This window comes from Limanda limanda, chromosome 3, assembly GCF_963576545.1.
Source record: "Limanda limanda chromosome 3, fLimLim1.1, whole genome shotgun sequence".
Lineage (NCBI taxonomy): Eukaryota > Metazoa > Chordata > Actinopteri > Pleuronectiformes > Pleuronectidae > Limanda > Limanda limanda.
The window spans coordinates 12,629,899-12,655,808 of record NC_083638.1 but is presented as its reverse complement, the minus strand read 5'-3'; the positions used below and the strand labels follow the sequence as shown (position 1 = coordinate 12,655,808).

The 25,910-nt window shown below is 41.6% G+C and overlaps 1 protein-coding gene across 1 annotated transcript in view; it reads left to right on the top strand.

Annotated features, from left to right (window-relative positions):
- Positions 1 to 25,910, top strand: part of LOC132998513 (transcription initiation factor TFIID subunit 4-like) — a 92,474-nt gene that overhangs the window by 44,435 nt on the left and 22,129 nt on the right. Inside the window, exons 13-14 of the mRNA XM_061068198.1 lie at positions 4,451 to 4,507; positions 21,586 to 21,708. Coding sequence (XP_060924181.1) covers positions 4,451 to 4,507; positions 21,586 to 21,708 — 180 coding nt within the window. The remainder of the gene's footprint in view (positions 1 to 4,450; positions 4,508 to 21,585; positions 21,709 to 25,910) is intronic.

The following is a 25,910-nucleotide window of genomic DNA, read 5'->3' as shown; positions in this document are numbered from 1 at the left end:
GGTATTGAGTTAACTGTAAAGTCTATTTAATAGAAAGTTAAACTGCGAGTATGCAAAGCATTACCTTTACTAACTTGCACATTCACCTATTGTCCTGCATAACTACAGATCTGAACACAGATTGTATCCAATCACATTACAGACCAAAGCCAGGGTTTTTTGACCAGTGAAAAATTATATTTACTGTATATTGCAGCCAAAACTCTTTAATACCAAATACATTGTAGAAATATTGAGAAAATTCAGATTCAGCTAGTTATTTAAAACAATTTAAACCAGATTTTATGACACCATTTACCCTTCCTAATACCGATTCCAATACCTGGACATTGTGTATCTGCCAATATCGAGTACTGATCTGAAGCCAGTCCATTAAAAAAAAACCTCAACAACTCATACATATATTTTAACAGTTACTTAACGTGTATGGTTTTTGGTTTCGTTGTCGTACTTTAGAGAAGTGGTATCGGATTGGTATATAGACTCAGGTACTGGTATGGGAACATCTCTTGAAAAATAATATCTTCATTATATCAACAGATGTCTCATTTGCCCAAACCTTGTTAAAGTTGGATGGGTGGGCAAGAAGAGGATAGATACTTGGTGGTAGGAAGTAAGCTTCATCTTCACTGTCATTTCAAACACAGTCTACAAGCAAGGCTTTTCACTGCACCCTGAACGATGGTGAAGGCTATTGAATGTACTCATAATTAGTTTGGAAATATGTGAAATATAATAGTCAGTCATCATTTCATCAGTTAGCAGCTGCTGCTAAGTCACTGAGTTATTGAAGACGTCTGGATTAGAGCAGGGGCTAATATCCAATATTAATCTGAAATCCTCAGAAATCATGGTTACTTCTTTTTCTAAACTCCATGTCAGGAGCTTTTTGCTGTTTTATTGTTATTTAAGCTAGAATCTAATCAAACTCTAGTGGACCTTAAATGCAATACAACACTAATACCTTTTCAAGCACATAAAAGACCCTTTGGAAAATATCATAAATTGTTGCAGAGAAGTTTTTACTTATATATTGATCATTTTACAACAAGCTCATTATAACTTGACACAACAAAAATACAGTGAACAAATGGAGGGCAGCATCAAGCTTTATAAAATAGTATTAAAACGACGTATTTCAAACAGCCTCTCTGCATTGTTACCTGTCCACTGTAGTGATCTCAGTACTTTGCATATTGAGACATTTGTTTATCAGTATAAAAGAGGTCTTAAAATTGGAAAAGATAACCACAGACCAAAAATAAAAAGAGCAAGAGAATCTTTTCTAAATGAAAATGCCCCGCAGTGCAACATTAGCAGAAAGCTAGGTTAATTTAATTAATTTTGAATGGAGCCAATGTCCCACAGTAAAGATCCTCATTGCTGCACACCTCACCGTCTTAATTGCATTATTACGCTCCGGTCCTGCCATGCAGGATATTAGAAAATGGCCTAGTTGATGAACGCTGGCCACCGGACCTCATGACCTGTCTGTTTATTCTTTTAGGAGAAGCCACATCAGGAAACAACACTGTTAAAAAAAGGAATGGTGCAGCTTTTTAGATCCCCTCTGTCAGTGTTCAGCTCTGCATGGCTGAACAGTGTGATCTTTCTTTCTTTTTTTGACCGTGAAGAGCTGTTTTTATTAACAGGATTAGTGGAGAACTTTTGCAAATTTAGCCAAGTTCCTGCAGGAAGGGCTCACCACAGGGCTATTTGCATTGCACAAGCCTCCATGAGGAGAGTTGGTCTTCACCTCAGAGACATGTCTGTGGCTTTTTGGCTCCTGTTGCCATGGTGTTTTAGGTCAAGGAGAAGTTTGGAAAGCAAATTTTTGCCTGATGAGTGTAAAGTTTTTTCCTCCAACACTTTTCCTGACAACATGCTAGTCACATCTCTATGATTTAACTCTTTGTGCTCAATCTATTTCTGACTTTTCCCCATTATTAAATAAGTAAATATATTTATTGCATCTGTTGAATTACTACATATTGTTTTAATCTCTGTCAATGGTACAGGCATATTTAAATACATTATGATGGAACTGTAGTTCTACTATTTATTAAATTTTTTTGTTGTCCGTGTTAGACTTTTTTTTTTTACTTCCACTGCCAACTGTCCAAACCCTAAATTTCACATTTTTGAATAAACTTTTAAATACAATCTCTATTTTAAACCAGTGTTCAACCATCTTACAGATAGTCCATCAATCCATGTTCTGCAGCCAGAAGAATTCTCGACGTATAGAACACACTATTACTCTCATATTAAACCAGATGAAAAGCCGGGCTTGGTGTTGATAATTGGCTATATCATGGTTATTTATTTTGTTCATGTTTATTAATTTGTGAAACAAATGAGAAAAAAACACATTATTATTATATGTGTGAATACTACAGGAGGAATAACAGGTTTCAAAGGAATTGAGGATGGTATTTAGGAGAATATGTTGAATATTCACAGAACCTGGTGGAAGGATGAAGTATGGGTCATTGAAGCCCTCATTAAATTTTGATGCAGGTCAAGGATTTTTATCTTACTTTCTCTAACATCGTGAGATGTCTTATTGATTTCTCAGAGAATATTTCAAAGATCTTGATGAAAAAGGTTTTTAGGACCCTGACAATAATGAGTTTGCCTAATTTGATGCAAATCTGAAATATATTTTCGAATACTAACAAATAACAAATAAACTTTACTCTTTTTCCCACAAGTAAATGAAACAAGAACAACCCTCTATTCGTTTTCATGAATCGTTTTGGGAGACGCAAGAAAATCACACTGCGATGTAAAAGTAGACAAAACTGGCTGACAAAAAGTTGCACTTCATCCCCAAAAAACTGAGGGCTGCGTACTTGATTGAGGAGTTTTCCTTCATTATTCCAGTACAGTACGCTGCACCCAGACCCAGCAAAGCTTGTCAGTGTCTACTACCCAGTACCCCCCCCCCCCTGTTCTCTCCTGTAAGTGGGAAAACCAGGGCAGCTGACAGAGGAGATGTAAAGCTCGCCAGTGGCACCGCTGCCCTTTGTAAACAGTCCATCTGTACCAGCCCCTCCCACTCCTCCGCCGCCGCCTCCCACCTCCCTGCCTGCCTCTCTCCACCGATCAAGCGGCTGCTTATTTGACCTCTTGAATAAAAAACCCACGAAAATAATCCTCTCAGTCTTCTTCTCTCCTCCTCCTCCTCCTCCTCCTCCTCCTCCCCTCACAGCAGAACCTCCCCTCCACTCCGCCGTCCATTTCAAATATGACTCAGATCTTGAGGGATGCTCCGGCCGACCGGAGGGCAAACACATTAGTCTTATTTGAGATACCGACCAGTACGTGAACCGCCTGATATATTTAAAGCCAATTAGCAGGAAGAGCAGCTCTTGGTGCACAGGACATTGAGGAGAAGAAGGGGGGGGGGGGGTGTTGAGGCAGGAGTGGGGGATCCTGTTTTTGACGGTGGCCCTACACCTGACTTGATGGATTGATTTGATTCATATTGGATGTAGAAGGAATTATTTGTAAAACTAAAACAGATTTTTAACAAGTGTGTCCTAAAATATTTTCAAGGCATATTTTTATGATATCATCCTCTCACAAATTCTTCACACATAGGCCGACATGATACACCGTTTTAAAATGTATCCGTGAACAAGGATATGTTAGCACTAAGTGTTGGAGGGGTTTCATGCACCTGACCTAATTCTGACTAATCCAGTAAAAACACAACTACACAGATTATGTCCAAATTCACAAAGTAACTGCGTTCAGTTAGTGTGCACAAGCGTAATCCAGCGTATTGCCTGCAGTGGTCAGCCGTACATGTACATTTAGCTGTGGTGAAGGATTCCCAGGGACAAGTACATCCACCCAGATCTTGGCTGCTGATTAAAATAGAAGTGCTGTGTTGTTACGCCAGGGACACACACACACACACACACACACACACACACACACACACACACACACACACACACACACACACACACACACACACACACACACACACACACACACACACACACACACACACACACAGTAATGGGTAGCCACTGTGACACACACATATACACACACTCAGCCACTGCCACTGATACTCACCAACATCCTTTGCCCTGTGTGTGTGTCTGTATGTGTGTGACTGTGTGTGTGCTGGCTCGTGCAGAATTTTTAATAACCTCTTTTGATTAGAATCCCCCTCCAGCGGCTTATTTAGGGCTGGATCTGGAGCGGGTTTAAAGGCCACCACCCCCCGGGGGGCGCTCCATTGCACTTCTCTGAATTCAAATACGATGTCCTTGACACCTCTGTATCCTGTTCCCATTTTGCACTATTTTTGCTGCAGCAGCAACAGATGAGTGGCGAACGAAGGGGGCGGCGGCGGAGGCAGTGGGGTGGGCTCCCCTAAACCAGCTGTTAACCTGTCCCCCCCCCCCCCCTCTTTTTTTTTACTCCACAGAGTCGCTCCAGGCAAGAGGACCCAGAGCAAGCTCGACTGAAACAGAAAGCTAAAGAGGTAAGCTGCTGCGGAGATCATTACCCTTGACATTTCCCAGACACTCCAGCGTATTAATTTTTCATGCGTCGCTACATATGTAATGCCATTTAAAGTCGGACTTAAAAAGTTTGAGGAATAATTTGCGCCGATTGATGCCCATGTGTGTAAAATTATTTTCTGCGCACTAAAGAGACTCTGAATTTCACTCCACCCCCTCTTTTTTTTCTTTTCCACATCTATTTCAGCCTCTCCATCTAACACCATCTTGGATTTTGACTAACTGCATTTTGCTCTGCCTTATTTTTGATAGATCAGGGGAAGGATATACAGGGGAAACAGGAGGGGCCTTTGTAGCTTCAGGCTACATCCATACTACGTTTAAACCCCAGTCACACACCTGAAAACAAATATCCCGTGACCACACACAATGGGAATGTGCGAGCCGTAGTACATGGGAGGCATTTGGTTGTCAGCTGCTGGAATAACAGCTTTTCTCCTACACATGTAAGCAGTCGTATTATTGTACAATGCAGAATTTAACAGCTGTTCGCAAAGACAACAAGGTCAGCAACGCTTGTAATTGATGATCCATGTTGCGTTCTACACTGGTAGCTGAAGCTAATGCCGGTTGTTTTACTCCGGAACAGGGTCAAGTTATAGGAGCCAGACAAATCAACCGAGGCTTTGGCGTGACCGAAGACTGTCAACGTCATCATTTCCAAGCATCTCTGTTTCTGCCCGTCCAGACCAAAATGTAGCCCTGGAGCTTTTAAACCTAAAATGGGACCAAGGATGTTTTCATACTTCTCAGTTTTAGCCGCTATAAAACTTCTGAGTAGTTTGGACGTCCATAGCAGGGTTGATGCCTTTTTAAACTCAAATGTAGTAGTTTGGATGTAACTTTATTCAACATTATTTTTTACGCTTCAGTTACCTTCGGCACATCTCTTTTACACATTGGTTCTTTTAACTCGGTACAACAACACATTGTGGCTTTAATGCGTAAAAGTCCAAATGCAAAAATACATGTGTTGCATAAAATTAGATGGAGAATGAGGGTTTCAGATGTACCAATTCATGCTCTGCATTCACTTTCACCACTACAAAGTAAAAAGGTATAAAAGACTTGTTTCCTTTTCCAAGTAATAGGCCGAGGCACAACACGTAGCACTGCAAACTGTTTCATCTGATGTGGTGCTCTACTCTTGGTTGAGCGGTGCCACATCCTCCTTGTTTCAAGAGCAGGTCTTGTATATAATGAAATTCCCAGTGGATCTCAGAAAGTAGACCAGTCGTCTCTCAGTGGTTGGTTAATGTTGTTTACGCAAATGAAATAGTTCTGTCACAGTTGGAAGTTTGCATTTGTTTTTTCTCTGTTTACTCCGGAATAACTTCACGGGTGCTTTTAGTCCTTGGCTCGCTAACAAGGATCAAGAGGATTGTGTGGAGCCTTCATAGAGCAGTCTGTATAGGCAGGGGGATAAAACAAGCACCATTCACCTGTTGTTGATGTAGAACTTAAATACCAGATGTGGTTTCATCTCAGACACTTGCGCTTTTTTAAAAATAAGCCTTTTACTCATCCAGGTAAAGTTTACCGAGCAGGTCTTCGCCAACGTTGTAATTTATTCCCTCACTATTCGACAGTGTTCAGCTCCCCCCTGTCTTTAAATGTCGGCCACTCAGCCATTTATATCAAGGGGTAACTGGAAATGCCTTGCTGAAGGGCAATTCAGTGTTTTTGTTTGGCCAAAGTATTTAAATTCGCGGCTTTTTCCCTAACAGTCTGCGGTGCTGAACTTGTAACCTTCAAGTGACAAGACCACTTCTCTTACCTCTGGCTACTTGGCAGCTCTGTGTCTTTTCTCTGCTCCTCTCCCGGACATTTCCTTTCTAGCAACAGAGAGCCTCGCTGCAGTTTCTAAAACATTCACACTAGATCTCAGCTTACCCATAAGCCCCGCATATGCAAATGAAGCGGCGTAATAGGCAGCGCGATAGGTCCCCCCCCAGGGGCCAAGTGATCAAAGTGGATCTCCTCCCTGTTAAGTGGCAGTCCGCTCGTCATCTGGATACGGCCAGATTAGCGGCTCGCATGGAGACTCGGCGTGTGCACTTCTGCACATTTTCATTTTCAGCTGGAATTGAGAAAAAAAGAGGGTGGTTTGGAAAATTGTTACTTTATGTAATGCTTTCTTGGGCTAGATAGAGATGAGGGCTCGCAACCCGCCCACAACTGCCCCCCCTTCGCCCGACCCACACACAACACAACGCCTCTTCCACCCTCCCTCCCACACCTCTTTCTTTTTTGCTTAATGGCCGTCGTTTCTCAGCCCCCGTGCCTCTCCGGTTTTCATCACCTGCCTGGCTCAAGGGGACAGAGCTGGCTGTTTGTGTCACTGCAGAGTCTGTCGGCAGCTCACACATCTGCGCAAATTTCATCAGGATAATGAGCCCAAGCGACTCTTCCAGGCAACATGGAGAGGAGCCGGCCTCTGTTTAAGCCCTTTCTCCCTGATCACGCATGCACACACGCACAAACTCACACACGAAACAACAACCACAACCACCAAACCGTCACCTTTTTGGCGAGATGGACTTATACAGTGTGTGTGTAGATCAAATTGAGCTGGTGCATGACTTGTTTTGAAAAAGGCAGGTGCAGTGTGTTGTTTAAGTGCCACTGAAGAGCTGAGTCTTGTGGGGGAAGATGATGATCAGGAATGAACTCATAAGCACTAAAGTAATGTCAAGCTCAGTTTGAATGTCATGTCCAGGCAATTTCATTTGCATAGCCCAAACTTTTTGCCTCAGAGGTCTCTACAGTGGGTAAAACACGCAACAGCTTCATCATCTTAAATCATCGGTTTTGAATAATTGCACAAAAAAAAGGGAAGAATCTCTCCTCTGGTGTCTCCATGATCCATCATCATACCCAGGTTAAAGTGGGTGATGGAGTTTTTGGTCTGAGAAGGTGATATCTCTGTAGCTAGCTAACCATTGTTGGTGCTTGAATAGCTACAGGTAAACATTGCTCACAGGGTGTCTTTTTAATCCTGACAATAGAACAGTATTATACTAGCCTGACGTTATCATACTCATTATTCTAGTCAGAATATGAGTCTGAGACCGCTCCATTGGGCTGTGATTATGGGGCGTGTTTCAACCGAACCAGGAAAAAAAATGCCTCTTCGCTCAATTGGATAGACCTACAACCAATCAGAGCAACGTAGGATGTGACGTATGAATTCCGTAGGAAGGACGGCAAAAACATCTTTTCGATCTACAAATGCCTTGATTGCGTTTCTCTGTTCCTCTTTCAAAATGAATGCGCTGTCGATGTCTCCTAAAACAGACTCAATGGCAGCATCTAAACATCTCAGCTCTCCATCGGCAGGCATGTTTGTGGAAAACAAAGTCAACCCAAGCGCTCTTTGATGACGTAGTTGATAACATAACTGTTGATCATCTGTCCATCATCGTATAAAGCCCGCTCTGACAATTTGATTGGTCCGAACAGCTTCTGTTCGGAGATAATTTCTCCCCAACGGAGCGACTCCAGACCGAACTTCCCGACCGAAAATGTTGTGGGCGGGGCTAAGTTCGTCTGGCACCCAGGCTAGTATTATACATATTTCAGACCAAAATCAGTGAGGATAAATGGGTTTTTCAAGTGCAGGTAAATCCCATAAAAAGACCATTAATTCCTTACCTATTGCCAGTAGAGGAGATTCTTCCCCCTGTTGAGTCGTGTTTGATTTCAGGAACATGGCGACAACTGAGGTGCTCTCTCACCTTGTCTTGCCAAATTTGTGCCTTCCCCTAGGATTCTTCTGTCACTCCATCCCCAACTGTCACAGATCCTGATAGAACACATTCATGCTCCTTAGTGGATGAACCCTTTCCCTTTTTGGACAGTCCATGATTGTCAGCTTGTTCCACCCTCAGGCCAAAATGTTAACTTTGTCCACATCTCACAATCTAACAAACACATTGCCATGAAAATTGCAAAGCAGATTTGTTCTGATGAAATGCTCTTTCCTGATCTCCGGAAAAACTTAACTATAATGTAACCTATAGACCAAAATACAATAGTTAGGTACTCAAGGGTATAATATATAGCATATAGCAGATTTTAAGTACTGTATATTTATATCACCATGCCTCTAATTGTGTATTTTTATTCGCAACAGCAACCTAACCCACAACCGCTGCTCCGATAATCGCTGGCAGAGGTTTTTGCGTGAGAGAGGCGGAGCAGTCTAGCGCTTCTGTTTCCTCCATTCACTACCATTTGGCCGAAAGGTCAGATGGGCTATTTCAGAAATGCCCCGAGTGAAAATCAATGGGCAAATCGTGGAGCTCAGTTCCTGTTTGTTGTTGTTGTTAGTGGTGGGTCTGTGTGTTCTGCCTGTTCCATCACAGAGGCAGGAGGCCAGGCAATGCCTAATCATTGGGAGTGAGAGAATGAGAGAGAGCGGGACAGAAAGAGAGAGAGACAGAGGGGACGAAAACGAGAGACAGAGACAAACAGACGGCGACAAAAAGGGGACTTGGGGGTGAGGGTGGAGGGGGAATGAAGAGAGAGAGAGAGAGAGATAGAGAGGGAGTTAAGGCCAGTGGAGATACATCACGATGTCAGACACACAGACGCACTGCAGCCAAAGATTCATCATCGCAGCTGCGTCTGCAGGCACAACTGGACGCAGGAATCAAGTGGAGTGGAGGGAGGACAGGCGGAGAGGGGTGAGGGAAGAGGTGGAAGACAAATTGGTCACTACAGTTGGACAAAAGCTCCTGTTAGGTTCTGTTCGGCTGCAGGAGCAAACCATGTCAGGCCGAGAACTCGAATATTAACTCTGTAAACCACAGGTCATGCGACCCGCTTTATCATATTGTCATCAGCGTGAACTTCAAGTGGTGCAAATTGGGATGAATCAGTTATGGGCCCCCATTGGAAAGTAAAGGTGGTGTGCAGCTACAGGTGAACAACAACGGCTACAGTGAGGATAAACTGTGTCAGCTGATATATTCACCACCGTAGTCAAAGTAATGTCAGTGCCGGAGATTCTCTTGAAATCAGAATCAGAATCAGAATCAGAATTCTTTTAATTGCCAAGTATATTTGCACATACAGGAAATTGCCTTGGTGTGGTTGGTGCACATAAATAACAATCAGACATTAAACAACAATATATATATATATATACAATATATACAGTGAGAGAGTTATGGGCACGTACAGTGCTAAGGTGCAGAGATTTTCTAGAATAGGCGGTGACTGTGTGTGTGTGTTGTTGTGTGTAAAAGTAAAAGTAACTCTGGTGACTTGTCAACTGAGGTTGAACTAAGTTAACCTCTTAGTAAACTGAACAGTTGCATATATTGGAAATATTTGAAATTGCCACTGTACATAAAAACAAAAGTGTTCGGAGGGACTGTATGTGAGAACACAAGTTTACGAGGCCGTGGCAAGATATTATCCAGAGACTCTCCTGTCAGCCCCCTAGTACAAACTCTGGAGAATGTCTGAATTAGCCTATGAGATAATACAACAGGAAAATGTCAGACGAATTCACCACGAGTTTAAGAAGTTGCCAGGTGTGCCATACACGTAGAAGACACTGACATAGATACCAACGTGGAAAGACAAGATTTGGGAGCTTGTGTTAATGTGGGCCGTGTCTATGTGCTGTAAACAACATACATCATTTTCACAGGGAAAGTCATGTCCTGCCTCCTGTGTACTGCGCCCACCCCTCGTCTGAATGCTCCTCAGATTTGTCTGTTGTTGTGAACGCGTCTGACCGCAGAATCTCCTGCTGTGCTCGTAATCTGTGAAAATGAAAGTCATTTTACGGTTTAGAAACCAGCTAAATTTGTAATGATGGGAAGTGGCACTTGTTGTCCAATTTTCTCCCTCTGGCCCCCTTATATGGCTTTGAAAAATATATTATAAACCATTTGAATCCACGTATATTCATCCTTTTTTTAATTGATATGTATTGTTTAAATATATCCTGTAAACTGCAGAAATTGAACATAAATCGATTAACACTCTATGTCAACAGCACATGTCTCTGTTGTCAGTCTAACATGGAGTTGCTGAACAGCAGCATGGAGCTGAGTCAACCTTCCCTGGATAAATTAAAACAGTATAATACTCTCCTCTCCTCTCATTTACCAGGTAAATCAGTTTCTTTTGGCAAAAATCACTTCTTCAAATCAAATATAGGTAATTTGCGTCATCCGTGAGGTGGGGGTGTGGTGGAAGAGAGTTGCAGGAAATTAATGAGAACCAAAGTGTCAAAGTTATATATTTATATATGTGTGTGTAACAAAGAAATATTTATAATTTATCTTGGCACATGCAACTCACCTAAGAGGAGGGAGGACTGAAGAGGGCTGTCTCAGATCAGCTGTTGACTGCCTGCATGTAATCTGTCTCACAGTAGCAGTGAATGATAACTTGTTTTCAATTAGCAGACTTTTGTTGGTTTCTAGACTACTTGTTTTTTCCAAGTTCCATTTGTATAAACAGTACTTACTTAGTTAGTGCAATTCAATGATTAAAACTCAAGGTGACCTCAGACAAAGTGCAAACCCACATTTTACATGTAAATTAAGATAATACTGTCATAACCACATCATAATCAATCTGTTTATTTTGTGATAATTTTGGAAACTAATTCATGAGACAGTTGTGTAGATATTTAGCTACAATAATCGCAAGGTACTTATGAGGAAGTGAAATGAAATGCATGTTACTGAGCCCTAATTATGTTGCTTGAGAAGAGCAAACAAACTGATCTTTGAAAATGGCCGAAGCTAAATTGGCATGAATTTGTGAAATGACAATCCCATTCGTTTTAGTGGTTGTGAAATAATATAATAAACGTTATATCTGAGTTCTGTTTTTTAATTGAACATGCTTCACCGCCACCACCATGGAATGAGGGGGCATTGTTGTTCAGCCTTATAGCCCACAGTGGAGAAAGTCACAGAGCTAGATTGGGAGAGCTGGCTTGGTGCGTCAGACACCAGTGCTGTTGTGGTACACGTCACGCTTGTGATTCTGGATTCCAGTATGTTATCTAACAGCACACATGGGGCAGACACCATGCAAGCTTGTTTGGTTCAGTGTCAACGTGGTGTGAACAAGTAAAGTCGGCACAATGAGGGTAATAGCAACAGCAATACAGCACAAGATCTCTGCATGAACAAGCTTTTTGTCCGCCTTTTCACTCCAATGATTGCACCTCTCCTCTCCTCCTCTCCTCTCCTCTTCTCCTCTCCTCTCCTCTCCTCTCCTCCTCTCCTCTCCTCTCCTCTCCTCTCCTCTCCTCTCCTCTCCTCTCCTCTCCTCTCCTCTCCTCTCCTCTCCTCTCCTCTCCTCTCCTCTCCTCTCCTCTCCTCTCCTCTCCTCTCCTCTCCTCTCCTCTCCTCTCCTCTCCTCTCCTCTCCTCTCCTCTCCTCTCCTCTTGTCCTTGAAGCAACACCTCACTTCTCGCTCAGAATGATTCCAGAAGACTGGTGGGAAAACCTCGAGCTGTCCAATGGGATTCTCAAAGGTTTTGTCAGAATTATCTTCTTCAAATATTTTTTCTTCTTCAGGCATTAGGAGTTTTTGGTCCATTTTGATGCAGCAGCACTGAAATGTCTCGAACCTCTGTACTAGATTAATTCTGCTTGAGCTCAACTTTGACCCTTGTGTGGCTCCAATTAAAAGTCGGCAGTTATTGGTCCTTCCTTTCTCTACAAACTAGATTCTATGAACACACATAAACCTCATTTATACATGTTATTTATGCACCAGGCCTAAATGCTAATGCACACGCTCCTTGATTGGCCCGACATCCTCCACAAGTGACCAGGTCACGGAGAGACTGGAATCCACCCACACTGTGAGCCCAGTCAGCCAGAGAGGAGCGGCTCTACGCAGTGTGTCAGAGGACAATGTAGCAGCCCCTTGGTTTTTTATTAGGCCAGTTATATCGGCAAGTTCATAGGCTCTCATCCTCTGGCCTTCCACAAACTGCTCTGCTCAAAGAGCCAGTCTCGCCCGTGAGGCAGGCCCAGGGGCAAAAGCCTGCTACCCTCCTCCACGTCCTCTCCCTTTCTGTGCTGACTTTCAAAGAGAATTCCTGCTGTTTTGTGTGTCCCAGTTCATACTTGTTATATTCTTGTCTTCTGGCCTCACAGACACACAATACCTCATATGAATAGAGCAGGCAGCATTCATGGTCAGCTTGTGAGTAGAAGAATTCTGCTTTTTTTTTTTTTTTTTGCAAATTAGGTTATGCATTACTTTAGCAGGTGTCCTAATTTGATACATGTTCAACTGGATGTTTTTTGAAAGATCATACAAAGGGTTGATGTGAATAATTTAATTATCACTTAAGAAATGTCTGTTTTTTTTAGGTCCTCAAGATGTTCGGGCTACTAAACAGCACAATGTAACCCTATTTTTATTTGTTGCTTTGTTGTCGGTAGTCTCAACTTCTGTTTTTTTACTTCACCCCAAGACATATTACAAGAAAAAAAAAAATAAAAGCAGGCTTTAAAAGTACCTTTGGTGTTCCTGTGTGTTTTCGAATATTACAAAGTGCTGTAATGAGAAGGAAAACAACAAAAAAGGAGATTTTTTTTTGCCTCAGAGGGAGATAGCGACTCGTCTCTTCGCTGCAGAAGCCTGTGATTCACTTTTCTCTTTGTGCGCCGGAGCACTCCTTGGGACTCGAGCGACAGGGGAATTGGGCGTACTGAGCTACGCTGGTGGCGAGGTGCCAGCCTCCTGTGCCGGGGATGTAAGTGAGAAGGAGGCAGGTTTCAATTAGGCAACAAACACCGCACACACACAGGAAAGTGGAAGGAGGGGGAAAAAACACCTCACCCTCACCAGCTATAACTTCTCCCTCCTGACCTTTCCCAAAAACACACTTCCCCGAACCACTCTGCCCCCTTTCTCCTTCCTCTTTCATTTTCGATTCTGAGGTGTCATTTTTGTGAAATCCATGTGGGAAGGACAGTAGTCGAGGTCTTTGTGAGGTGATGCTAAGTGTGCCAGCTCGGCCTGCATGTTTCCATTAGATTGTCATGTTGGCTAATTAGAGAGCAGCAGCATGATTCACCTTGTTAATTAGGAGGACTTGCACACCATGTGCCTGGGGGCGGTGTGGAGAAGAGGAGCCCAGCTATAGAGCCTGCTAGTCGCCTGCTGCCTATGAAGATTCCCCCTTCTCATCTACCTTCCTTTCACTCCTCTCTTTTTTTTGATTTGGAAATGAATAAATCATTGAGATCGTCCTCTCTCAGAGTGTGAATATCTGAGTTCTCATCTTTTCCTGGATGCAAATTAGACGTGATCAATAGAAGGTGACGAGCGGCGAATCTAAATCGTAAAAAAAAAGAGAGACAGGGGGAGAGAAGACTGCTAGACGAAGCACGGCAGCATAGAATGAGACAAAGCGAGAGAACATTTAAAGTAGGAAATTTTCCCTTAGATAAGCAGTATTTTTAATGATCACCGCTCTCCCCTCTTCACTCCGGTGTGACACCGTCAGAATCTGCTTAACACTGATTTCTGGCTCCTTCGTTAAACACAATTCTTTGGCAAAATGCGCAGCGCAAATGTTATTATTTATCCAAAATAATACTTGCTCCGAAGCAGCGGCATCAAGTCTTTATTTATGCACATATTTAACACAGTTTCCCTCTACACGGTTTAATTCCTGCAAATAAGTTGCAGATGAAGAGGAACCACAGGGTCATGATAGTGACACTCACATAATGACCTTAGCTCCAGGGACGGCTGAGGGCTCAGAATAATTGGTCCTTGGCCCTGGAAACACTTCTGACATACTCGGCTTCAGAGGAAATGGGACACTCTGAGCCAAGACTATTAGCTCATGCATGTATTTTGAATTCATCTACATAGGTAAAATAATGTAATCACAAACAGATTCGCTAAAATATTCAGATTTATGTGTTGGACAATGTGACGAAACTGAACTTCAATCATGATTTGTCTCTTCAGGACACTTTTAAATATTTAATATCTGTTATTCTGTATTGGTAAAATAATGCAATCCATCAATATGTATATACTCGATATGTAGATTCTATGCATATAACTGTAAACTATACACAAAGATTGAATGCAGTACAGTGTAACTTTATACCTAAAAGGGCAATGAAACATGCTTCAGCACAAAAATTCATCTAAACATTACACATGTTTCTAAATACAAATTAAACATTCAAACTTTTACTTGTGGAAAGCTGCCAGATGCATGTCTCTTAACACAAAGACTTGGGGAGATTATCAGGTCGAGGCTGAACTCTCCTCATTGTACTGTGTGAGTGCAGATGGAGAACCTGATTGGTTACTGCAAATGGCCTTTCTCCCTGCGGCAAACTAACTAGCAGGCACTTCACATGAGGAAAGGCCTCAAGATGCAGCTCACAGATGTTCATGTAATGTCGGCCATGTGGGTGTCAGGTGAATGAGATCCATGGTTAACAGACACGCATAAAACACATACGTAAAATGTCATCACACACTCATGTTAAGGGATAATTCCAGTATTTTTAAACCTCAGGACCATTTCCCTTCTTTTTTGGTCTAAACGATTCATAAAGACAGAGATGTTTGGATTTATTGGTCAAATATTGTGGGAGAACAAGATAACCAGCATCCAAACAGCTGCAGTGTAATCCCATGGGTCCTTTGTCTGCATCAAAGTACGTTCACTGTTTGTTTTTGCCACTGACAGGTTCAGATGGTTTTACGTGTGTGAAGACATTATGGATTCTAACAGAAATTGACGTGTGTCGAGCCTGTAACAGAAGTCCTGCTGGAAAGTGAGTTGTTGCAGGAAGAAACAGTGTAAGCAGTAGTGAGAGTTGGAGGGAACCGGAAAAGATGGTTCGTGTTTGCTCATTTCAGAATTAAAGCAACAAAATGACACAGAATACTCACAAAGCTCTGGGAGACAGGGACACTCTGAAGTCGTTGCTAGTTGTGTTACAAATGTAAGAAAACACTCCTGTCCGTACACTGTGTTTTGCAGACCATCGTGTGTATAGTGACGCTTTTGACAGGATGAAAACTGCCAGTCAAACAGGAAATGGAATCTTACACCAAAATACTTTTTCCTAAAGAATTATTCTCATACAAAAACATGGCAGGATAACGGCTAATGGACATAAGTATCAATTGAGTTATGACAGATTAATATATGATCCATTTCCCCTTTTTCAAAGGATGACTTATATCAACAAGCTTCCATTACCTGGTTAATGTTTTTTCCAATCTATGTGTGAGTACATCGTGTAAACAAGTCACAAGTCATATATAATATTACATTACTGCTGTTTCACAGTTTCTTAATTATAGAGTAGGAATGTGCGGTGCTATGGAAACCTGCGACTGAAAACAATCTTAATTTACACCCAAACTGAGACATTTTATTATGACGTCTACCAGGTTACAATGGTCACTAATGGTGGCCAACTCACGATCGTAGTTTAATTAACTTCGGTATGCAAACGTGGACGTAATTAACACAAAACAATGTACAGCCGAGTCTGAAATTTGCTTGAGTAATTGGTTTTGGTTTAAATTTTGACCCGATGATGGCTTTAGGGGGAAAGTCAAAGGATCACAGAAGACACAGGGATTCACCCCATGATGACAGTGATTCATCAACATCCACCCAGATCTAAAAACATATATGAAATATTAAATCAAATTAAATATACTTGTTATACTCCTGTGGCCCTCATAGACCTGATGTACTAAACATTTGAGTTTATACAATCGGAGTGACGCCCCTCAATCCTTTCTCATACACTGCTCACTATGAAAACTATTATTACTGGTGTTTAACATTGTGCTATTATCCACACCAGTGTAGTTAGAGAGCAAAATAATTCCAACAGTCTTACTTTAAGATACTGTTAGATTATTGATATATTTATCATATATTAAGAAAACTGTTGTCCAGGAGAAACCTTTTGTAGTGAGAACCCAGCAGACACAGATTTGAGGTTGTGTTGGGTGGTACTTGTGTCTGATGTGGACAGATTTTTGTTGCCCTCAAATAGAACTTAGGAGCTTGTGGTAACGACATGGTTAGTAATATGGACTTGACTGTTGGTGTCTAGAAGTCACAGAGGCTAAAAGTTTAACAAGCTAGCAGTCACGTAACATAGAGCAGGAAATGCAAAGAAATAATGAGGGAAAAGACTAGTTTTGGGAAAAGCAACATAAATTAATAAAAAGAAACATTACATGTGACTGAATTTACTTCTGTGGCTACTGCCATTTCTGAAATGTCATCAATCACATCACATCTTGTTCACGAAACCAAGCTACAAGGTTGTGTATACCACGGTGGCGTTAATAAGGACTCTTGTAAACACGGTAAACACAACCCCATTTGAATGCAGCATTTGTCACTGTGATAACATCAACTGTGTGCAGAGCTTTGGATGCACGTCTAATGGAATGAGTCATAACAATGTAGTAATAACTGCTGAATACTTGGTGATCAGGACATCAACACTAGTGGGATCCCATTGCAAGGTGTAGTTAAACTAATATCTGCCCAAACACTAGAACACATCAGTAAAATGCAGAAAGTGCAATGTTCTGCCTGGAGACAGCTTCCTCAGCATTCGGCCAATACTATTGTATTTATGTCCTTTATCTAACTCAGCCTATAGGCGAGCAGTGCAAAGGTTAAAGCCATGGTAAGGGATTTGATTTCCACTGGAGCCACCTTGCCTTGTTTAAAATGTATGAACTGTCTTTGGGGAAATAACGGCGTTCACCAAAGTGACATATGTCATGTCTATATACTGAGAAGATCCCTGCTGTGTCTTGTTGGACCAGCGCTGATTAGGGGGAGGGTAAAGAGACAGACCAACGCAAAACCCATGGTCTGGCTTTTATACTGTGGTCTTTGTAGAGCAGAGAGCCCTCGAGCTTCCTCCACTGCCCCCTAGCTACTTGTGACGTCAAGCAGAGCGTGTTCTGCTCTACCAAGGACATCTGTCTGTAAGCGTCTGGGGGGCCATGAGCAGCCCCTCAGGCCAGGGGGAGAGAGGGAGGGAGGAGGGAGAGAAAAGCCTTTGTTAAAAAAAGCAGAGATGGAGAATGGCGGGTTGGCCATCATGGCTCCCGCAGATTATCCTCCTCTTCACTCCAAGCATATCAGACGGCTCTAAGGTTATTGCTGTGTTTGAGACTTTTTGTAATATAAATGAACACGCTGCTCTTTCTCATGTTTTTGAGGGGAAAGAATCCTATCTTCAGTCATGACCGACATTTTGACCGATCTATTAAGGGTGCGTTAGAGTTTTTATTACAGATGGACATATTTTTTCAAATATTTAAATTGAATGCAGTGAATTGAGTTCCCATCTGCGACAGAATCTGTTGAGTCCACAAGGTAGCAAAAAACATTACTAATGAACAAGAACAAGAAACACAATTGCATTAATGAAACATTATTTAACTTTTCTTTTTATAAATAGTTTGTTAGCATCAGCTATACTGATTAAGCTGCTGTTTTAAACAGGCAAACCAGCCGTCAACGCTGCAGATGAACAATAACATCCATTTCCCTTTAAATAGAGGTTTTTGTCTTATGACCTTAGCCAAGGAGTTTATGTTTTATTGCTATTTGTCTGTCAGGATTACGCCAAAACTACTGATTTCTTGAAACTAACTTGGCGAAAGGGTGGAGTGTGGAGCAAGGAAAAATCCATTAAGTTTTGGTGCAGATTCAATAAAGGGATATTCTCAAGAAATAATACAGATACCTTTATGGAAATAATCAGGCATATGTATAGGGCTAATATCTATAGAAACAGGTTAAGTTTTGTGAAGAGGTGAATTAGGATTAGGCCAGGACTCCCTCGAAAAAGAGGTTTTTAATCTCAATGGGACTTTCCTGGTTAAATAAAGGTCAAATAAAAAAAACGATTTGTATTAGTATTTTAAGGGTGGTAATCTAAACACTGTAAAGTGTCATCACAGTGTTAACTGCATTAAGCAGGCCACTCGACATCTGTTGGAGACATTGGTGCAATTGCGACAATCGCTTCCCCAGAAATGTACTCATTTGTATTTCCATTCACGTCCAATTTCCACGCTGGCCATAACATAATCACCCAACACTGTGCTTTCTGCATTAAGATTAAATAAAACCCCATTCTAACAGAGCCACAGATTGATACTGTGGCTACCTGGAAAATGTTCTACATCTCCTGACCTTTGCTAATAATTTGACATAACAAGTCCCAGTTCTCTGCTTCAAAGGGCACACAGGCAGACTGGAAGCACTGGTATTTATGTGACTTTAGAGCAGCAGATATTTACCTATGTGGTACCATTGATCAGATCTGACAAATGTATGCATCCTGCCAGCCAGCTGGTTATTCTTCCAGTCTGGGATTAATCTCTGTAGTGACCTTTGCAGTCCTTTCTCAGAGATGATTGTACGTATTGCTGACAGGGGAATTCAGAAAGAAGAGAGAGATTCTTTGACTTGTTGGTAAGAGTTTTGATTTCGGTATCTGTCTCAGTGAGATCCAGATGACTCAGAACGATGTCCTGATGGCAGATACTGCAAAATCATTTAATCTTCAAAAAAATGGTTCCATTTAATAATGATATAATATATAATGATGATACTAATAGTAGGGTTACTTAGCGCCTATATATACATTTGTTTATTGATATATATATATCTATATGTATGTGCCCAGAGTGAGAGTGACAAGAGATTAGTTACATTATACATAAACAAACCTGTACAGTTCAGGGCAGTTGATGAGTAATCTAGATGGTTTGAAGGCAACATGTGTCTATAGTCCTTCATACTGTTATTTCTACTCTTGTCTGTGTCCACATAAATGCTCTCAATTACAATGTTTGAATTAAATGATAGACTGAGAAAACATCTCAAAACAAATCCAGCAAAGTCTGGTCCAACTCTAGCTTGTATCAATCTGCAATCGTCAAAGGAAGGTGGACTTGGCGCACTGGCACCAGATTGAAATCAGAAAATCCGTCTCCCAGTGTCATGGCGGCCTCTGTACTGACAGGAAACGCAGACTGGAGGGTTGCAGATGGTAAAATGAAGTCTTCATTTATCATACAGTCATAAATCTGAAAATGCAGGCAGTTGCTGTGGGCGCTGGGAGCCCATGCCTGGTGCCAACTGCCAGGCAGAGATGCCGGCATCCTGGTGCCATCAGTGAGATAGCGGACATCTCTCTCTCTCTCTCTCTCTCTCTCTCTCTCTCTCTCTCTCTCTCTCTCTCTCTCTCTCTCTCCTACTCTCTCTCTCTCGCCTCGAGAGATTTGTGTGTTGTTTGTAGCAAGGCCTAATAAGGTTAGCAATGATAACATTAATGCTACATTTGCCATGAGGACAGCAGCAGTATTCATCTCCACCCCAGTTGGCCACATCCAGTCATGATCTGACTGTATTTGCATCGTGTAAAGAGCCTGATGCTCAACTCACTACCTGATATCATGTCATGTCCGTGTCATTGTTATTAGTTAGCATTTGTTTAACAGGCAGCATCTCCATTTTTTTTTTACCAGTATCCATTTAAAAATGGACAAGTGAATGTAGTTGAGGTATTCTGCTAGTTGCTACCACTGCTATTATTTCCCCTATACTTTGTGTTGTCAGCGTGTTTTAATCTTCCGACAGTTCCACCGTGCTAAATGTGAAGTGGCAACACCCTAAAGGGCATGCCTCGCCAGCAGGGTTTTAGGAGAAAAATCAGAGCCAACTGCATGCTCATTTTAGAACAGACTTTGTACACCAAAGCAACCTTTTACACAGCGCCATCTGAAAGTAACATGAAATTTTGCCCTGATCAGACAACAAACATGCCTCACACAAACACTAGCGCCCGGCGAACACATGCTGAGCGATAACATAAAAGAACATGAAAGACATGAAAGCGCACATTGATTGTCCCTGTTCGCTCCAACCCAGGCCCCTCTCCCCCCAGCGGGCAGGCACGCAGGCAGGCTGGTGGGTAGGCATTCCCTGTGCTCTGGCCGACATAGGCACGTGTGTGTGTGTGTGTGTGTGTGTGTGTGTGTGTGTGTGTGTGTGTGTGTGTGTGTGTTGACTGTGTTTGCATGTTGGAGGGAGTGTTGACACCCTCTGTGCCATGGCCCCGGGCCTTCACACATCCAACCAATAGAAAGGGCAGCTCCAAGCAATGCTGGGTTCCCCCTCAGCCCTGAGGCAAGACATGACATTACCTTGGGCAGTGCCTCCACACAACCACCCCCGTATACATCACAAACTGCAAAAATCACAATGGGACCATGTGATTGCACACACACACACACACACAGACACACACACACACACACACACACACACACACACACACACACACACACACACACACACACACACACACAGACACACACACACACACACACACACACACACACACACACACACACACACACACTAGCTTTGACAGGAGCTCTGTTAATGGCTGACAAAAGGCTTCCATTTTGTTCAGCTCAAAGAGCTTATACAACACAAGAATATGTATTTACTCACGTACATTTGATTCAGTTCTTACCATCGAGTCTTTTAAAATGTGACTATAATTCAAATCCAGCAGCTCTTGGGTTAGGGTTAGGCTCCAAATAACTGACATGGTGTTTGGTAAACACATCCAGAGGGAGGAATTTGGGTTTTGAAATGTAAGACCATCACTGCTACCAACAACCTACATGAAGCAGTTCTCTAACATAGATGGTTTTGTTATACATTTGTTTTCTGAAGACTGAAGCTTTGTTATCCTCCAAGCCATCACATTTAGGGCATAAGTTATGAGTATGTATGTTTAAGAAATGCAAGTACATGGGTTTGAAAATTCACTTTTTTCAACAGATGTTAAATGTACATGAATCAGTGGTGCATATTGATGCCTTATTTCCTTTCTACCCCAAACAGATGCATGTAATATTGGCGCTACGCTACACTACATAGAGCGTAGAGGGTAATTTTCTAATCTTTGTGTTCTTTTTTCTTCACCAGATGCAACAACAGGAGCTGGCGCAGGTGAGGCAGCGAGAGGCCAACCTTACAGCACTAGCTGCCATCGGACCCCGCAAAAAACGTAAAGTGGATTCACCTGGAGCCACGCCATCAGGGACCGAGGTAAGAACCAGACTTGCATATTGGCTATTTATCTCTTTTTTGTTGTCCCTATCTATATATATCTATATATATATATATAAATCAGGTAACTCCAAAAGTGGGAACTGTCTAACTGGCAACTTTTTAACTCAGTTTCACTGTGTTTATCTAGGAAACTAAATGGTGTAATAAGGAATACGTTTTACCCTTCCTGATAGTTTTATAGACACACAAAGCATATTGAAAACCTACCAACTGGCATTTCCTCAGGAGAATACTGAATCCAAAGAAAATATTTCCTTGCATTCTTATGTAGGCAGGTTTCAGTAATTTTTCTTGTTCTATCTTCCCCGACTGTGGTAAGTTCAAACATTGAGGGTTGTTAAATGGTATGCAAGAAATGACTCACTGGATATCTTTCTGCAAAACTGAATAAGAAATAGAAACACATAACTGCAGGTGAGGCCGTGGTCTCCTGCACCAGCAACTGGTCAGGCTACTTGCAATTCATCTTAATCAAACCACTCGATGGGGAGTTTGGTTTCAATGTGGGATGTTTGTTTTCCTCTTTCACATTTCTGTCAGGGAACACTTGAGGATGTGCATCACTTTCCGTATAATGCTTCAAACTTGTGATGTGTCAGTATCAAGGTTTACTTTGACTTACAATAAGTGCATTCAACAATGAGGGTACAAATCCAGAACAGCAAGAATCAAGTAAGTACAATTTGCTTTAAAAAAAGCCAAACTGCCAAAGTGCGACATGTAAGTGCCATTTTTTTGACATATAAACACCAGAGTTGATGGTGGTTTATTAGATATCATCTTCTTAACCAAGGTATAGTTGGAAGAAATGTGTCTTTCGTTTGAGGCGGGTGATATGTAGACTTTCTGCCCTCCTGATGTCAATGGGGAGCTATTTCACCATGTGGGAGCCAGGACAGCAAACAGTTGTGATTTGTTTGTTGTGGTTAACTCGCAGTGAGGGAGCCACAAGCCGATTGGCAGATGCAGAGCGAGTGGACAGGCTGGAGTGTAAAGTTTAACCATGTCCTGGATGTACACTGTGCAGGATCCGTACGCAAGTACTAGTGTGTTGAAACAGATACCGGCAGCCACTGGTAACCAGTGAAGGGAGCTGAGTAGTGTGAGTGAACTTAGGTAAGTGGAGGACCAGTCGAGCTGCTTCATTCTGGAGGAGCTGCAGAGGTCGGATGGACCTAGCAGCTAGGCCACCCAGCAGGTAGTTGGATGAGATGACCTGAACCTGGACCAGTACCTGCACTGCCTTCTGAGTGAGAAGGGGAGGGCAGACTTATTCTCCTGATGTTGTGCTGCATGGATGTACACGAGCGGGTTGTTGCAGTAATGTTGGCAGTAAGGGAGAGTTGACTGTCGAGTGTCACACCCAGGTTGCTAGCAGTCTGGGTGGGGTCTAAAGGTCATAGTCAGGTCATGGGTGGGAGAGCCTTTCCTTGGAAGGAAAAGTAGTTCAGTCTTGTCAAGGTAGATTTTCGACCTTGACAAGTACACAAGACTACTTTATTTGTAGTAATGTGTATTTCTGGTCAGACGAGAGGTTGATTTGGTTGTAGAAGTTGATGGTGAAGGTAAGGAACGTGGACCCAGTACTTTCAAGTATAATAATGTTTATTACACAGAAGTTTCACAGGTCAGGACGAGCTCTAGAACTCGGAGAAATCACACAGCCAAATGGTGAAGTCTGACAGGCCATGTTCAAACACACATTATATAGAGAGGTTAGTTCCGCCCATGGCTTCGGGTAACATGTCGTCCCACCTAAGGCCTCCTAATAAGGACGTGTTTTGTACATGAAGATGAAAATACAATGGCCAAGGATCTTCCCTCTACAGCCATCTATTAGCTGGTCAAAGGTCCTTCCAAAGAAGGAAAGACCTGCTTGAATAAACAGCTGAAGGACTCTCTGAGAATCTGTCTGAGAGTCACGAAAATAAGCATCACAAATATCAGCCTGTCACTATATTTAAACACATGCTAAATTCATTTACTCTGGTGAATACACGACAGTAGTCAAAGATGTGATACTTGATAGTTGTTACACGCATTGTCCAGCACAATCTGTAACCATAAACTGTTGCATTGCAGTTCGTCTTTAGGTAAATGTTTTGTTACTACTCTATTCTAGTCGTCTGCCTATGTTATTTGTTTGCCTGAGAAATATTGTCAGGGACTCTTGTACAACAACCTTGTTCTACCTTTTCTTATTTTTAGATTTAGCAGCCGATGTCGCTCAGTCATCAGGGCCACTTTATGTTTTATTTAGGTTTTCACCTCAAGCTCTGATGTGATCGGTCAAAGAAACTCAGACATCAACAGGGATTCTAAGATTTTAATGTTACACTGCTCCTTTCTTAAAAAATCTCAAATGGTTTACCTCTGTTTTTGGCCTCCAACACATTTTGTTTCTCTCTCTCTGCTGATAGATACACATTTGGGTCAAGTTGTGATCACGTCACAGTCAACCAAGGACTGCACACACATTGTTCAGTCTCAAGTTCAGTCAAATTCACACAAAATCACATTTGGTCGTGCGTTCAAATCAATATAAGAAAATATAAAATGAAGATTGGAAATAAAAGTAAAACTCCCTGAGGGAGTATGACAATAAATTCCCCGACAACATTCTTTTTGGCTGGATACTCAGTTTATATGTGGAAAAACCCTGACTGGGTGGCATATTATAGGCTCTAACATTTACTGAGGTGAAAAATATGAGATAATCAATGATGGAGATACCACTCATTTATTTTTTATGTGACTGTGCAAAGTTGTTCCTCTGCCAAAATACTGTTTAAGTCTTCAGACAAACAAAAACAACCAAAACTTCCCCCCTATTTTCCGTTGTATTCTGTTCACAATAAAAATGTGGATAAATGGCTGTTGATGAGTGATAGATTGACTTCATTTTTAATTGTGAGTTTTTACATAATAGATAATAAGAATCTATTAGAATTCAGTTTCCATTAAAAGCAAATCTGAGAACACTATGTCCACTAAGTAGTGCTGGAAAACCATTAATAGTAAAAAGCTAAATTAAGAGAAAAACGTAATATTATTGCAGCACCCAAATAAAATGTAGATTAATAATATAAGAGATCAGTAAAGAGAAAATAGATAGATGGTGTGAATGATGACATGATCGACAGCATTTGGCTGGTCAATGGGTTATCATCATCATGCATTCAAATATTTGTAAGTTAAACTTGTAATCTCGGTTAATACATATGCTTATATTTACATTTATTTACTTTATATTTATTTGGTGCTGAGAAAGGCATGGCTGGTAATGCGTTACAAAACTGTTGTCATGTTTATTCATATACCATGTGAGTGAAGATGATCAAATCTGAAATCAATGATAAGATTCATTAGCCGATACCTTTCTGTGGGCTGTAGGGAGTGGGTTTGTGTAGTAGAAAGGTTATTTGTATGTCTCTCTAGTCTACACCCACGCCTTCAGTCTTAGAGCCATTGCATTCAGGATCCTCCTCATCCTTACCCAGCTATTAGCATTATTCAAGTTTAGGAATGTATCTGATCACTCTCTCCAATCTAAGTCAGCAAACATGACAAAGATAGTACAAAATATCATGTGTCACATCTGCCATACACATTAGGTGACCTGCTCCGTATGTTCTCGATTGAACTGAACGTCTCCTGTTCCAGAGGAAGTAACTTTAATGTTATATTTCTCTAGCATAGGATCATACATGAACTCATGCAGAGTTGCTGTACCGAGTCACATTTTCCTTTAGGCAGGGGAAACATTTGAATTCCACATATTCATCTGTAAATATGATGAATGTAAAATAAGCCGGAATTTTGAATTTCAATTGGTCATTTTAATAACCTACTTATCGAGTTGCATCTTCACATCCTTCGCTTAGCAGCAATATGCTGCAGACGAGCATAGTAATGCACCCGGTAAGAAAGCATAAATAACAAAATAAAAGCATTACTTCTGGTTCTTGAGTGCAGTGCCAACCTCTTTCAGAATGTTTTACCCTGATGGGTATTAGCCTGCGACCTTCTGCTTCCAAAAAAAAGAAGCTTTCTTAAACCGCTTTCCCAAATACAGTTATACAACATAAACATTAATATACATTATGCTGGATTTTTTGTCTTTTTTCGACTCCCCCCCACCTACTTTTTAATGTCCTGCTCATGTTTAATTAGCGGGG